Genomic DNA, 16,799 nt, shown 5'->3' with positions numbered 1-16,799 from the left:
CCTATGTACAGCGCTGCCCCTGGTAGTACACGGACACCTCCTCTGCTTCCCTACATCCCAGCTGTATTGTGTACTGAGCATTGTGCTGCTGTTACCTGTGCTGTTGTAGTGTCTCAGTCACTGTAATGTTCTGTGTCCCCTGTATTGTACTAATGTGTGCCCTATGTACGGCGCTGCCCCTGGTAGTACACGGACACCTCCTCTGCTTCCCTACATCCCAGCTGTATTGTGTACTGAGCATTGTGCTGCTGTTACCTGTGCTGCTGTAGTGTCTCAGTCCTGTAATGTTCTGTTTCCCCTGTATTGTACTAATGTGTGCCCTATGTACGGCGCTGCCCCTGGTAGTACACGGACACCTCCTCTGCTTCCCTACATCCCAGCTGTATTGTGTACTGAGCATTGTGCTGCTGTTACCTGTGCTGTTGTAGTGTCTCAGTCACTGTAATGTTCTGTGTCCCCTGTATTGTACTAATGTGTGCCCTATGTACGGCGCTGCCCCTCGTAGTACACGGACACCTCCTCTGTTTCCCTACATCCCAGCTGTATTGTGTACTGAGCATTGTGCTGCTGTTACCTGTGCTGCTGTAGTGTCTCAGTCCTGTAATGTTCTGTGTCCCCTGTATTGTACTAATGTGTGCCTTATGTACGGCGCTGCCCCTGGTAGTACACGGACACCTCCTCTGCTTCCCTACATCCCAGCTGTATTGTGTACTGAGCATTGTGCTGCTGTTACCTGTGCTGTTGTAGTGTCTCAGTCACTGTAATGTTCTGTGTCCCCTGTATTGTACTAATGTGTACCCTATGGCCCTTATTCTGGTTCACTCGCAAAGGCAAATTCCTTCTCAAATGGACAAAACCATGCTGCACTGCAGGTGGGGCAGATGTAACGTGCAGAGAGAGTTAGATTTGGGTGCCATCCACTTGTGGCGCCTTATAAATAAAATGTAGTTACTGGTAATAAACCTGGCATACAATAGTCATAGTAGGAACTCGTGTCCTCCCTGAGATGGGAGGTCTGGTAACTTGGTTCTGGTCTGTCCTGAGAACAATCCATTGGCCGGTGTAATGGGCAGAACCAGATTACTCCATTTGGTCTGTAATTAGTTCATGTTTGCATTAGTGAGCAGCTGCTGTACTGGAAGCGGCCACTGGGGGGTGTTCTGCACCGTCTCTGTGCCCTGCTTGCTGCTGCATAGATCTGCGCCAGCCACAGATATGTTGCATAACCCTCTCCTTTTCCTGGAACCGCAGCTGTGCTGCTCTGACCTTCACTGCTAATTATCAATAAACACTTCGCTGTGTAGAGTGGGGTCTGGGGGGTGCAGTTACCAGGGAGCGGCGCCCATCGCTTCTATGTCTGTGTGATTGGTGGCACAAACGTGGCTGTATCTCTTCCCTGATTCGGGGCGCCGGCTTTTGCCCATGCACTAAACATGGTGGGACCGATGCAGCGTTGCTGCGGAACTTATCTTTGCATGCCCAGAAAGAGCACACGCCAATTTGCTGATGCCAACCATCACATATAAAACCAGGCAGGCAGTACGGGGGAGGGTGGTCTTGGGTACACCAAATGTTATGTAGGTACTTACGCCTGCGACATGTGACTGGCAGCAATGTGGGTGCAGATGCTGCCAATGATGCGTCTCTGATGCCCAGCTCTGTGTGTGGGCAGTAAGACCCCATGCTGGCATGTCTGTAACTTGCGTTCTCCCTCCAGCATTGCCGGAAGCTGCTGGGGGGGGTGAAGTTGGGCTTCGGGTCACAGCCATTTACAAGACTCGTGTGATTAGGGAGTAAAAATGTGCCTGGCAGGGGCCCAATATCTGCCCACGGCTGAGCCCCTCAAGGATGTCCAGATGTTAGACCGTTTCCCACAGTCTTCTGAGGAAGGGACTTTCCTTCTGAATAACGGAGTGGGTGGGAGATTAACCCCGTTCTGGTGTGCTGTCTGTCCGGTCACACACTGCTGTATCTCTGCAGATCTGCTGCGGTTATCACTGTTTCTAATTTTATTTTCCTGTTACTGATGGAAATTTAACGGACTGATTTTTGTTCTGTCCGTCAGTAAAGTTTACAGACTTCCAGAAGCCTTTCGTTCGTTCTGGCTTTGGCTGTCCTTCATGGGTTTATCCTGCTTCTACCCACTGGTTGTTGGTGCCCTACTACCCCATTCTGTTGGCTCCAGGCACACTGGGGCAAGAGAGCTATTTGTTTTTTTTCAGTCTTCCGCTCATAATCCGGTCACGCTCTCTGTTCAGTACAACACGTGCAGTCAAGTCCCGCAATGAGTCCCCATGTACCGTTGTGCCATTACGTATAAAAAAAACTTAAAGTTTGTTCCTTGACCTGGAACAAGCACTACAGAGAATAAGTGCCCGTCCGGGACTCTGGTTTGTCTGAACAAGATGGCTGGCATGGATCCTGTTTTATGAATCGCATGGGTACAGACAGACCATTATGAAGTTTGGACTATTTTGTTTTAATGATCTAGAAGAATATTAGCCAAAGTTTCTTGGTAAATGCGGGACCGCTGGGCAGCCCGGCGTAGGCCGAAGTTTCTAAACGCACCTAGATAGGAGGGAAAGCAGATGGAATGGGACCTAAGGGGGGCTACAGTTGATATTGGGATACACTAGGCCTGAGAGACTTGGTCGAACATAAATGAATTGTAGAAGTTAAATCTCTCCTCTCCCCAATGCTTGGGACCAGAAGTATTTACGGATTTTTCCGAAGTCCTAGCAGATACCATAATAGACCGCTGGTTTCCATTGCTAGATCGCTGAAAAGATTTGTTCTAAAGCAAATAGTTGCATGATGGAACAACGAGCCCCATGTTTCCAAGTCTCCATCCAGCATTCCCGGCTATGTGGTCCTGTGTTCCAGAGCTATTCTGTGCTACCCATGGAAATTGCTGAGTGTTGTCTGATTTATTAATATTATTTTTTTTCTTTTTGAGAAGGGACCAATTTTCCCCCCTCTGTGTCTTAAAGTAGTATTTTAAGATACCGGCAACCTCAATTATAGCGGAGGAATGTGCCAAAGCCTGCACCTGAGTTATGTAAGTGCCAAACTTCTCATAGTGTACACGTTTTGAAGATCTGGATAGCAAAATAGGGCGTATGTCAAAGGGGTGTAACGTGTCTGCACACCCAGCTGTCTGAGACGTGCATCTTAATGCCACTAAGCTGCCTGTCCACGTGAAACCTGTCAGAAGCACCTGGTGCATGTAGTGCCACCTAAGGGGGCTTCATATGCAGAACGTCCGTTTTGCACCTCAGACAGGTCTGTTGCCTATTCCTCGTCCCTCACAGAACATCAAAATGTTTGTTGTACAAGTGCTCTGGATCACAGGACGCTATGCCAGTTCCTCCACACCTTACCCATGTGCCACCTTCATCTTTCCCCCTTTGTCCTCCTGTGGGGAACCCTGGGGTGGGTGGTATCTCCTACGTTTTATAAATCTGATCTCTGCATAATCACAGGACTCTGTCCAGGCCCAACCTCCGAGGCTGCTGGAGGATGTCAAGCGGGTATGTACCAACATTGCGTGTTTGTCGGATCCTTCCAATTGCTGGTTCCGTTTTCATCGTGCTCCACTTGTCTATCGTGTCTTCCTGTATTCATAAACCTTAGTCATTGGGCTGTTTGGTGTATCTTCATAGAAGGTTCTAGTGGTTCTTGGTGGACTTCTCAGAGGTTTAATGTTGGTAGATGGTCGTGTAGGTTGTAAGGACCTCTTTGACCTACCTGGCTATGCCAAGCATAAATGTTGAGGTTGTGTTTAGTGGAGCGCCTTGGATCATACACAGTCCAGTTAGAGTCCAGAACATGACCACCATCGTAGGACCTGAGTATCTGTTGCTTTTTTTTTCAGGGTGAAGCTCTACGGGTTGTTTTGGTGAACCGTTACTACGGCACCATCCGGCAAGGTGGAAGACGTGAGAGTCTGACCAGCTTTGGTAATGGCGCATTATCTGGCAGCGGTGGTGGAAAATCTGGCAGTGGCGGTAAGTGGCTGAACAATCCTTGGGGTCCTCGGTTAAGGCCTATTTCTAGAGGTTACTTTCCTCTTCACTCTTTAGCCAGTGCCGGAACCACGAACCTGAGCCGGGCAGAAATGAGCTTGTCCGATGTGCAGTGTCACCTGGATAAGGAGGGGGCGTCTGACCTGGTGATTGACCTGATTATGAATGCTACCAGTGACCGCGTGTTTCACGAGAGCATCCTGCTGGCTATCGCTTTACTGGAAGGGGGAAACACCACTATCCAGGTACGTGCTAGGGGCGGATGGTGCCACGGCTCGTGTCTCTGCGCCTTGCCCGTGGTACCTACATTTTGTTCTTGCTGTTGGGTTTGCGGTTTCTTGCACCACCTGATATTTTCTTGGCGCTGTGTGTGTGTGTGTGTGTGTGTGTGTGTGTGTGTACTATAAATATAATTAGCACTGGAATAAGTCTAGTCTTTCATATAGACAGTTCCAGCATTGTTATTGGTGCCTCATAATTTATTCAAATTCACGTCTACTACTAACATTGTGCTGGGTGTGGTATAGCCGGTCAACCGTGTCCATTGATCCCAAATTAGTGTAGTCTGTAGCCTTGTGCGGCTCGCTTCCCTTTCTGTGCCTGGCACACTTTACTGTTCCCAATCGGAGTCCACATGGGTGGTATGTATAAATCCCCCCCCCCCCCCCAACTCCAAATAAGGAGAACTCGAAAAACTCACGTTGACCCTTTTACCATTGCCACGTTGACAGATTACCTGTGACCAATGTTCCCTCTAATTTTACGAAGGCTTTGTGCAGAAAAAGATATTGGCTGTGCAACTTTGGAAGGAAATGTACATTTTTGTGCGTCACATAACGTATACAGGCCTAGGTTTCGAGTTCTGTTGAGTTAATAAAGTAATTTGAATGTTTACAGACTTCACACACCACACATATAGACTATAGCAGTGATTTTCAACCTTATTAAACTCGTGGCACACTAAAACAAGATTTTAACCTTTGTGCGCTCAGTTGTAATGTCTGTGCGCGGGCTCGGCGAGTTGTGTGCACGCACACACGCGCACAGCTTAGAGGGAACACTGCCTGTGACCCAATCACTGTCAACCTAGATAGCCGTCCAGATCCCCTTTGTGCTTATGGTGCCAGTTTATCCTTCAATGGGTCAGATGTATTTAGGCTGGTGAAGAGAAAAAGTGGAAGTAGATAACACACTAGCCAATCAACTGTGTTTGAAAAATGACAGTTATGAGTTGATTGGCCGGTGCGTTATCTCCTTTGACTTTTTTTTTTTTCTACACTTTATCTCTTCACCAGGCTTAATACATCTGCCCCAATATTTTGAAGCTTATTCCCGAAAAACACCCATTTGGGGGTGTGACTGCAAAATGGGTCCCTAATGAAGGCAGGATCGCAGCAGTTCTCTCCAATAACCTTGCCGGCCCTCTGTGCCCGGGTGAGCCCTCTTTGCTCACGCCAAGTGATAACAGCCCGGGCCCAGGTGTCACGGGGCCCGACAAATAGTGGATTCCCTCTTACCCTCAGTTGCTGACTATTACTGACTCCACCTACTGCGCAGCGGGTGGCGATGTTGCTGCGACCCCCAATCCTAAAACCGCTTTACAGCTACTGATGTGTTGACATGTTGCCTTCATATTCCCCCCCCCCCCCTTCTGTTCTATTGTCTGTAACAACCAACCAGCTACTAACTGTCAATTTTCAAATGCGGTCTGAAGGAGCTGATTGGCTGGTACTTTATCTCTGTCCGCTTTATCGCTGTACAGGGCTTAGTCCATCTGTCCCTAAGTTTTTTTTGGAGCATAGGTGGTGGTAGCAAGATGAATGAGTTACTGATTAAGTCACCTGTGCTCAAGGATATCCTGAAAACATGGACTGTAAAGGTGCCTTGAGGACGGAGTTTTACAAGCACTGGATTAATGCATATGGGCGTTAAACAAATTTTCCTCGTTAAACTATTACTAACTGGTTGCATAACCGTCTTCATCAGCGTCCTGTTTACACGATTCCAGAACTCCTGGATTATGTCTATAGGTCATTGGTGTCTTTATAACGCGCCCCTGCGCCATCACCCCCCCCCCCCCTCCTTCCCTCTCCCCGCTACAGCCATGTACCCATGTAGGTGTGCAGCTACAGGAGCCGGCCGAGGTTATGTAAGGTCTATTAATATCAGCCGGCTGCAGGCAGGAGACTCTGAGCCGCGGACTCCGGTCCTCCCCTGTGCCAGGCTGCTGGGAGTGCGTCAGAGCCCTGCTTGGGAAGAGGCAGTTACCATGGGTACGTTTATCCCCCTGGAGACTCTGGCCGGCTTCTTGCTTTCTCTTGCGGAGATGGAGGTTCTGGGTTCACTGGCTTCACGCTCCCTGTAGCTTACGGTCTCCTGCTCTTCCAGCCCCCGCACTCCAGATAAAGTTGGGATTTTTTGTGGTTTGCTGAGAACTTTGAAATGAGTGGGACACGGTCGACATGGCTTAGGTGGACACAAGCAATAGGTCGACATGACAAAAACTCATGTCAACCTTTTGACTGTCGCTCTAATGCTTGCGTCTGACTTCCCACCCTGCTGACCTGAGCCATGTCGAAATATTTCATGTGGTCAACCTAATGCAGTGATGGCTAACCTTTGACACCAGCTGTTGTTGAACTACACATCCCAGCATACCCTGCGTCAGTTTTAGCATGACCAAATAGTAAGTGTAGCAGGGAATGCTGGGATGTGTAGTTCAACAGCTGGAGTGTCATTACCCTTACCCCAGTACACCTTCAGTTTTGTCTCACCCCTTTTTTTTCAGGCTTCTTACAGTTCATTGGGGGACATCCTGGCGTGAATTGTCACATGGGCCATATAGCTAAAGGCGACCATGTTGAAAGAGGGGAAAAAATTGTGCAACAGAGCTTACAATCTAGGCAGTACAAGATTTGTGGAGAACTCATTGACCTGGTTATACGGCGGCTTCTGCCGTATGCAGCAATGTCAGCCGCTAGCATCGCTGGGTAGGCCTTGGGGGTGGCACACCGGGAATTTTAAATGTAGGGTCCGGGGGGGGGGGGGGTTGTATAATGTAATAAACAATAAATTAATAATAAATTATAAAACCTAAAAAAAATTATATTTTACAATTTTATTTCTTTACTTGGAAAATTGCGTTATGCCTGAGGGTACTGAAGCATGGAATACTCCCAGGCGGCTTTTCCAAAATGTTAAATTATTCTCGCACAGAATTTGGGGTAAAAGCTGCGGAGTTACCATACGTAGTTGACTTTCACATAGCTTGCGCTTCTTCTTGGCCCCCTCCATCTCTTCCAGCATTCCTTCTTTTGCCGGCTGACGGAGGACAAAAAATCTGAGAAGTTTTTTAAAGTTTTCTTTGATCGGATGAAAGTTGCGCAGCAGGAAATTAAAGCCACCGTTTCGGTGAACACGAGCGACCTGGGGAGCAAGAAGCGAGACGAGGAGCAGTCTGAGAGGGAGACCCCACACCGGAAAACAGGTGGGATAGGTTAACAAGGGGTCTTAGCCCCCCCCCCCCCCCCTATGATCTTGGTCCAGTGTCTCGAACTCCTGGACATCGTCACCTGCAATAGAGGGCATGGCTATAAGCAATAGATCTGTAGGACTCGGTCTCTGGCACAAATAAATGCCCACACCTGATATCTCTCACTTACCAGCCCAAGAGGCCAGTGCCCAAATCACAGAGGAGGCCAAAGAGCAGCTGTTAGAGGCGACTGTTGCCACCAAGAAGGCTTTTGGCTCCTTCCGGCGCGATGCGGATCCCGATGACCACTTTGCCGCCGTGGACGGGGCGCTGGCGGCTTCGGAAAAGGGGAAGGATGAGCTGGAAATGAGCTCTGTCATCACCATCATGCAGCCGATCCTGCGGTTTCTGCAGCTGCTCTGTGAGAACCACAACCGGGATCTCCAGGTAACTCCTAGGTTGGACCCTGTTGGGTTGTGCCAATGTGTGTAGGCACGTGCAGGGGGATGGCATGGTGCAGGTGTCTAGGGTGGTACAATGGAGGAGGATGCGGTGGTGGTCCTAATAGTGTGTAGTTACTTTCTAGGACAGGTGGTGGGTGGAGTATTGGTGTGGATTCATGGCTGACCTGATATACCCCCTATTCCTGCCTCCCCCCCCCATTTACTTTCCTCTAACAGAACTTCCTGCGCTGCCAGAACAATAAGACCAATTATAACCTGGTCTGTGAGACTCTGCAATTCCTGGACTGCATCTGCGGCAGCACCACCGGTGGTCTTGGCCTTCTCGGACTCTACATCAATGAGAAGAACGTCGCCCTCATTAACCAAACACTGGAGAGCTTGACTGAGTACTGCCAAGGGCCGTGCCACGAGAACCAGGTGCGGAGTATGTGTGTAGAGGAGGGCGCTGGAGAAAGGAATGTGGTTCCTAGATCACGGATTGCCAGCTGAGCATTGTGCCCAGCTCTGTACAGGATCCTTACCCTGGGGCGATACATGTGTTGGGTGCTCTCTGGGAACGCTCTGTAACTGTTACATAAGGTGCTGCCTGGGTGCAGAGACACGCCTCTGGCAGCCATCCGGTACATTGTGTGCTCACGCCAGCAGCCTGGCACAGACTGATGTTATACCAAGCTCTGTGGGGTAATTGTTACTTTGTAGCGTGGTCAGATGGGGCACAAACCATAGTTGGGTACAGTTCTGCTGATACTGTTAGAATAGTGTATACCTGTATCTGATCTCGCCATAGCATAAACCACTGCTGTTCTCCTGCAGAACTGCATCGCAACCCACGAGTCTAACGGCATCGACATCATCACTGCGCTCATCCTGAATGACATCAACCCTCTGGGGCGGAAGAGAATGGACCTGGTTCTGGAGCTGAAGGTGGGCTATCTGTGCCTTGCGTTCTGCTCGCTGTACGAGCGAGCAGGAGACCACGTTACTTGTACATGGGCGGTGATCCGGAGTGCAGAAGTCTTTGCAATAATGCTGACTGTCTGCTTTCAAAGAAAAAAAAAAGATTAACAATACAGAATCTTTATTCGTTCCTATCAATTGGTTGTATAGCGCACACCTATTCTGCAGCGCGTTACAGAGGATGTTCGGCCGTTCCCATCAGACCCTGCCCCAGCGGAGCTTCTAGTGTCTGTTCTATATGCGCACACACAGGGTTGTGGTTCACACCTGACGGAGGGCATGTCGGCAGTCAGTATACCAACACAGGGATTCCGACGTAAGACTGACTTCAGAATTCCAAAGTATGTGGGACGGGTTAGTGTTAGGCTGGGGGGTGTTGGGTTTAGGCACTAGTGGGGAACTTGGGGTTAGACTGCAGGGGGGGGGGGTTTAGACTGAGGGGAGGCGCAGTGACTTATACCCCTTTTACTCCGCCGAAAAATCCGGGTCAGCGGCGGGTCAGACCCGGATCTTCGGCGGTGTAAATCCCTAATGCCGTGTCCCTTTACATGGGACTTCTACCCAGGTCCTGACCTGGGTAGAACACGGCTAGGACCTGGGTAGAGGGCGGTGTAAATGGGAACGCCGGGTCGGATGACCCGGCTCCCATTTACATGAATGGGGAACGTCCAACCTGCGGACCGCAGCGACCCGGCGTTTTGGTCTAAAAGGGGTATTAACTAGAAATGTTCTGCTCCCCAACCAAAAAAGTTTCTGGCGCCCTGCAACCACCCTATTTTTTTTTGGTGCGGCTGTGGGATGTGGTCATTTGGTCTACAGCATGATGGTAGACCGTCATTAGGTCGACACCATTAGGTCAATATGATAAGGTCGACATGGTTCTAGGTCGAAAGGTCATTAGTTTGACAGTCAAAAGTTCGACATGGGGTTTTTCATGTCCTACCATCCACTAGGGTGTGGTGGGAGAATAAAATAGTGTGCCGAGCGTAGCGAGGGGATGTGGTGCACTTTAAGCTATGTCCTTGTCGACTGTGTTGACATTCAGGTAAAAAAAACCTGGAAAAACCCCATGTCGACCTTTTCACTGTCGACCTAGACATTGTCGAACTAACGCCCTTTCGACCTAGAACCATGACTACCTTTTCCCATGTCGACCTTTTCCAACGTCGACCTAATGGTGTCGAACTAATGACTGTCGACCATCATGCTGTAGACCAAATGATCCCAACCCGCGGCGTCAGCACATTCCATGTGGCCAACCGGATGGAATGTGCAGGTGACCGCCTGAATTGTAGTTTTGTTTGTGTTTTTGTTTCACATGGTTACCGATAGATTTCCTAGGAAGCTTTATAACGCAGATAACCTGATACGGCTAGAAAAACACTTCAGAGTAAAAGTATAAATCACGTCAGCAGTCGCATCAATGAGTAACATGGAAGCCTTTCCCTTACGGAGAAAGCCAGGAGAGCGAAAGGTGTTTATGGCTTAATAACCCAGATAGATGAAGTCTCGGGGCATTAGTCAGCAGTGTCTGGCGTAGGAGACTTGGTACCGGTGGCTTTCACTCCAACGATTGTCTGGCTTGTCATACGGGTAGAGCTGGCTGTGCTCTGCCCGGGTACGTACTTAGGAAATGCCATCTGTACTGTCATGCTGGGCATTAATGATCCAGCAGAGGAAACGAGGTATTTGCAATTAGCTGGTAAATCCTAAACCTCTGCTCTCTGCCAAAGATTTGTTACTAAGCAGGAACCTGGAGTTCAGCGCGTACACAGCCTCGGCCTTGGCACGGAACAGGTGTTATGTAACGCTGGCACCTGTCTGTAAGGCAAGCAGACTGCTGCAGGGGTTGGGGTGACTGAGAAGCGCTCATAGAAAATATCTGGGCGTCCTTAGGGGGATCCTAATGGTCCATACATGAAAAAAAAAGTTGACATGCGTTCAGTTGACATGGTCAAAAAGTCGACATGAATTTTTTTTCCATGCGGTGTGTGAGGTTTTTTTTTTGGGGGGGGGGGGGGGGGGGTGGCTCTCGGACTGGCGTTGGCTACCCCTGTTCTATGCCCACTGGGATGGCAAAGCATGTAGTCGGTTTTTATGAAAAAATAAAAACTTTTTTCCATGTAAACCTATTGCATTAAACCTTCTGTCTGTCAACCCTTCATACCATAACCTGCATGTACAATTGGTCAACACAAGCAAAATGTAGACCATAGTCGACACATGAAACTGTCGACATGAATAAAAAAATCATATATTTTTACCATCCACTTGGAGTAGGATTGCTAGCGGTAAATGTAGCGAGCGAAGGGGTACACTAATTAGACAGCCATGTGCTCAAATTTACAATTTGTCACCAAAAACCATGAAAAACTCGTTCTCCCCTTCTGTCACCTTTTTCCCAAGTTGGCCTCTCAGGGTCGACCCACGTATGATCTGTACCCATCATTGGCGTTGCAGAAATGCTGCTCCTGAAGCTACGTTGTCAGCATAGTGTCCCCGCGGAAGCCCTGCCTAGTCGGTGTACTGTCCCCGCAAGCTGCAGCTCTGTCCCTGGCAAGCCTGGTGAGTGCCTCTCACACAGCGCAAGTAACAGCCAGATCCCCTGCGCTGGTGGACACCAGCGGGGAGGCAAACTGTCTGCCTGGGACGCACGAGCGTCTCATTCGCAAATGCGTCTCAGTAATTCGTACAGCAACCCTGCCAGTGTCCGCTTCAGGGACACTGTCAGGGTTAGGGGTTCGGTAGCGCGTGGGTCTCTTGCACAAAGGGGGGGGGGGGGGTGCGAGCGCAAGTGTATCATGTACAATAAAGGATGTGTTTGCCGGTGCTCCATGTTACATACTGGCAAATGCCTCCATTTCAAACCCCCCCCCCCCCCTATCCACGTCAGCCTGAAGCGTGACGAGCGCAGCGGTACAAGTCCTCCCGACCTGTTCATACTATCCACGTCGGCTTGGAGTTTATTTTATAAAGTGTAGCGAGCCACCACGAGGGGATGCGGAAAACGAGCACGAAGCGTGGCGACGCAGAATACACGTCGCTCGCCACACTTCGGGCTGACTTAGACAGTGGGGGTGTTTCAGGAACACATTCACACCTGTCATGTCAGGCAGGTTAAAAATGGTCAATGGTTCCCACACAATGTAATAAGCGCTGACTGACTACGCTAACTGCGTAACGCTGGCTGACTATGCTAACTGCGTAACGGTGGCTGACTACGCTAACTGCGTAACACTGACTACGCTAACTGCGTAACGCTGACTGACTACGCTAACTACGTAACGCTGACTGACTACGCTAACTGCGTAACGCTGACTGACTACGCTAACTACGTAACGCTGACTGACTACGCTAACTGCGTAACGCTGACTGACTACGCTAACTGCGTAACCCTGACTGACTACGCTAACTGCGTAACCCTGACTGACTACGCTAACTGCGTAACGCTGACTGACTACGCTAACTGCGTAACGCTGACTGACTACGCTAACTGCGTAACCCTGACTGACCGCTAACTGCGTGACGCTGACTGACTACGCTAACTGCGTGACGCTGACTGACTACGCTAACTGCGTGACGCTGACTGACTGCGCTTACTGCGTGACCCTGACTGACTACGCTAACTGCGTAACCCTGACTGACTGCGCTAACTGCGTGACGCTGACTGACTACGCTAACTGCGTGACACTGACTGCGCTAACTGCGTGACGCTGACTGACTGCGCTAACTGCGTAACCCTGACTGACTGCGCTAACTGCGTGACGCTGACTGACTACGCTAACTACGTGACGCTGACTGACTACGCTAACTGCGTGACGCTGACGGACTACGCTGACTGCGTGACGCTGGCCGACTACGCTGACTGCGTGACGCTGGCCGACTACGCTGACTGCGTGACGCTGGCCGACTACGCTGACTGCGTGACGCTGGCCGACTACGCTGACTGCGTGACGCTGGCCGACTACGCTGACTGCGTGACGCTGGCCGACTACGCTGACTGCGTGACGCTGGCCGACTACGCTGACTGCGTGACGCTGGCCGACTACGCTGACTGCGTGACGCTGGCCGACTACGCTGACTGCGTGACGCTGGCCGACTACGCTGACTGCGTGACGCTGGCCGACTACGCTGACTGCGTGACGCTGGCCGACTACGCTGACTGCGTGACGCTGGCCGACTACGCTGACTGCGTGACGCTGGCCGACTACGCTGACTGCGTAACGCTGGCCGACTACGCTGACTGCGTAACGCTGGCCGACTACGCTAACTGTATAAGCTCCGGTGAGGCATACGCACAGTCGCAGCATAAGCTGACTACGCTGGCCGCACGAACACTACGCTGATGCTGACTGGGACACTACGTAAGTGGCGCCGTGAAACTACATAAGTATCGTTAAATGTCTTACCCCTAAGTGCGTATGTGTTACAGAACAATGCTTCGAAGCTCCTGCTTGCCATCATGGAAAGCCGACACGACAGCGAGAACGCAGAGCGCATTCTGTACAACATGAGGCCGAAGGAGCTGGTGAGTTTGGAGAATGGGGCATCACATGACCATCAGGTGTCCCCCACCCACCCTCTGATTAATCAGTCCGCACAGTTCCTACTCCCAACATCTCTGACTTGGTGTGACTTTTTTTTTTTTTTTATATGCCCAAATATGTTGGTAAATAAGCACAACTAAATGATATTAATCTCTTCCGAGACCAATTAATACCGCTGTATACTAACAAAAAAAATAATTACAGGAAAAAAGTGCAAAAAGTTTTCTGGGTTAACGTTCAATACAAACTTTTTGAACCTTTCATATATTGACTGATATAAATCTAAATTCAAGTGCTTTGCAATTTGCAGACATCTTCTCTTCTCCCTTGGGGCGGAGCGGTTTCCCTGCAGATGTAATAAATGTTTAAAATTTGAAATCTATTCGTAAAAAATTATAATTTTTTTTTTTTTTTTTTACAATGTCCTTTCCTGCCCCTTCCTCTCCCTGCACTGGGGCAATACTAGGCAATGTTAATCACTGCTTTTATTTCTCATTTGTCATCTCCCTGCTTCCCTTCATTCCTGTGCTAGGTGGAGGTGATAAAGAAGGCTTATCTCCAGGGCGAGGTGGAGTTTGAGGATGGGGAATGTGAGGATCAGGCTGCCTCTCCGCGCAACGTGGGACACAACATTTATATCCTAGCACATCAGGTGGGAACCGTCGTCACCTTGTGTACTTATATAATGCTGAACAGCGTGAGGTGTCCTCACCATGGACACTGTGTCCTAGTCTCCGGCAGCTGTGGGTGTGCCAGGTGCCACGAGCCCTGCCTGGGTACACTGCTCGGCAGCAGTCCTGGAGAGCTGCCCAGTCTGTAAACCGTAACAGGAACTGGGCTGTGCTGGAGAAGAGCCAAGGAGACCATTTGGGTTGTTCAAACAAATGAAAATGTACACAGATTCCCCCCCCCCCCCCCCCTTCCCCACCACCACCTGCTCCCAGGTGCTGTCACACGTTTGTACCACTCGTAGGGCACATGACGGCTACAAACTACACATTACACAAATAAATGCAAATATTCTTATTGCCAGCAACAGAGGTACACCCAGTATTGTCTGTACCCCCAATCCCCATAAAATGGGGATCATTTAAAGATACATTTGCAGACTGTGGCATTGAGAGGGAACTGCTGCTCCTCCGTCACCCTGTACGGCATTGTCATGTGTGGGTTCTGCTTTTGTGAGACAAGGTTGTTACTCCCGTGCACGCAGAAGCATTGTCTGAGTACTGTTGCTTGGTAACTGAAACCAAATCCATACTACCAAAGCTATACGTGGCAGTACCCACTTATATTAATACATTTCCAGGAAGAAGCGTTCCTCATTGAGAGCGTTATATATAACACGTGTTTTCCCTTTTTTGTCGGTGTGCGGAATGACCCAAATACACGTGATTTTGTTGTGCAGCGCTTGTTCTCCATTGTAACTTCTGCATCTTAAAATAACAATGGCTGCAGTCAGACTTAACACGAGGTTTGTAACCTCCATTCTTGTCGGCATGAATGGCGCACATGGCTGGCTCTCGGCGCACGCACCGAATGGGCCCCCCACCTGTGTGTGTAGGTGATAACCCATTCACGACAAAGCGATGAATCAGTCTGTGTAGCTGTAAAGGCGTTCAGCCTGCAACTGAGATCGGGCTGGCTGATAATGGCCTGTAATTATGACACACACGCTCACAGCCTGGTGAAAGTCTTGTTACAACATTGCATTTCCGATCACTTATTCTCCTGGCTGCTTGTACAGCTCCGCTCTGATCATGAAAACGTTCCCGTATTATTTAAATGTATTATCCACGTTTGGCCAGGTGTAAATTAATGGATTGTACAGGTCACCCGCAATTTGCTGAATGGACTCAACCCCCCCCCCCCCCCCTTTTTATTAAAGTGTAATGATTCATTTATTTTTAAAATAGCCACAATAACAAAAGTCCTCCCTTTACATGATGGATATGATTTATAACTGCTCTGTGGAAGTGGTTTAATGCAGTGAGCAGAGCAGTTCTGGGTCATATCTAAGGGCAACCAAATGAAATTCCTTTTTATCAGTAAAAACATGGTTAAAAGCCAGACAGTCAATGGGACAAATGTAATGGCGCCGGAGTTCAGCGGCAGTGCATGATGCTGGCTGAACTTGGGCGTTTTTTTAAAGGGGCAATCACTTAAAAGGCAAATCCATGCCTTGGAAAAGTTTGCCCCCTTTTTTAAAACAAAAGGCAGTTAGGCCGGCATCCCGCACAACTGCTAAACTTGGGCGGCATTACATTAGGCCTATTGCTGGTGGCATGACCTGTGTATACTATTTAACCAGCTAGTAACTGGTCTTGGGTTATACAATTGGTCCTGCTGACTCCTGGTCAATGATGAAGTTCTATTGTGTTTCTGCCCACAGCTGGCAAGGCACAACAAGGAACTCCAGCACATGCTGAAACCAGGTGTCCAGATAGGTGATGGCGATGAGGCCCTGGAGTTCTACGCCAAGCACACCGCTCAGATAGAGGTAAGCCTGATTAAAGTGCACTGATGACGGGTTGGACTGGGGTGTTTGGGTAGGACTGAAAAATGTTGCCGTGTCTCTCCCCAGATTGTGCGTCTTGACCGGACGATGGAGCAGATCGTCTTTCCTGTGCCTAGTATCTGTGAGTTTCTTACCAAGGAGTCAAAGCTGCGGGTTTATTACACAACGGAACGGGATGAACAAGGCAGCAAGATTCACGACTTCTTCCAGCGCTCTGAGGACCTATTTAATGAAATGAATTGGCAGAAGAAGTTGCGAGGTGAGAAGATTAGGCGGTGGTGCCCAGTAGAGGGTGATGGACCCTCTACTGGGCACCAGTAACAATCACCCTGTTCTGGTGTCTTGCAGCGCAGCACGTCCTTTACTGGTGCTCTCGGAACATGACCTTCTGGAGCAGTATCTCCTTCAACTTGGCCGTGCTGATGAATCTCCTTGTTGCTTTTTTCTACCCCTTCATTGGTGTTCGAGGAGGTGAGTTTTATGGTACTTCTATGGGGGGGGGGGTACATTGCATCTGTGATTAGGCCAACAAACCCCAACTATGTTGCGGTTTTTGTTTGTTTTTTATTTTAGGAACACTGGATTCTCGTCTCTCAGGCCTACTCTGGAGTGCCATGTTGGTTTCTTTAGCCATAGTCATTGTCCTTCCCAAGCCGCATGGAATCCGAGCACTGATCGCTTCGACCATCTTGCGACTCATCTTCTCCATTGGCCTCCAGCCTACGTTGTTCCTTCTCGGGGCTTTTAATGTGAGTTGTGTGGCCTTCTCTTATGTTTTTGCCGTCTTCCATTGCAAGCTTAAATCCTGTATGGGCC

General features: G+C 49.4%; 1 protein-coding gene across 8 annotated transcripts in view; it reads left to right on the top strand.

Moving 5' to 3' along the window:
- ITPR1 (inositol 1,4,5-trisphosphate receptor type 1) overlaps positions 1–16,799 on the top strand; it is a 96,856-nt gene that overhangs the window by 70,927 nt on the left and 9,130 nt on the right. For 4 of the 8 annotated variants that reach the window (XM_083155750.1, XM_083155745.1, XM_083155744.1 and 1 more), the window contains 13 exons: positions 3,483–3,530; positions 3,875–4,007; positions 4,083–4,270; positions 7,329–7,512; positions 7,691–7,944; positions 8,178–8,378; positions 8,775–8,885; positions 13,351–13,446; positions 13,998–14,117; positions 15,858–15,965; positions 16,050–16,242; positions 16,332–16,454; positions 16,557–16,732. In XM_083155750.1, the coding sequence (XP_083011876.1) occupies positions 3,483–3,530; positions 3,875–4,007; positions 4,083–4,270; positions 7,329–7,512; positions 7,691–7,944; positions 8,178–8,378; positions 8,775–8,885; positions 13,351–13,446; positions 13,998–14,117; positions 15,858–15,965; positions 16,050–16,242; positions 16,332–16,454; positions 16,557–16,732 (1,935 nt within the window). The remainder of the gene's footprint in view (positions 1–3,482; positions 3,531–3,874; positions 4,008–4,082; positions 4,271–7,328; positions 7,513–7,690; positions 7,945–8,177; positions 8,379–8,774; positions 8,886–13,350; positions 13,447–13,997; positions 14,118–15,857; positions 15,966–16,049; positions 16,243–16,331; positions 16,455–16,556; positions 16,733–16,799) is intronic. The other 4 variants (XM_083155748.1, XM_083155749.1, XM_083155747.1 and 1 more) reach the window with 1 other exon arrangement.

Source organism: Crinia signifera, chromosome 8 (genome assembly GCF_055691185.1).
Source record: "Crinia signifera chromosome 8, ASM5569118v1, whole genome shotgun sequence".
Classification (NCBI taxonomy): domain Eukaryota; kingdom Metazoa; phylum Chordata; class Amphibia; order Anura; family Myobatrachidae; genus Crinia; species Crinia signifera.
The sequence above is the reverse complement of the archived record's forward strand: the minus strand, read 5'-3'. Positions and strand labels throughout refer to the sequence as shown.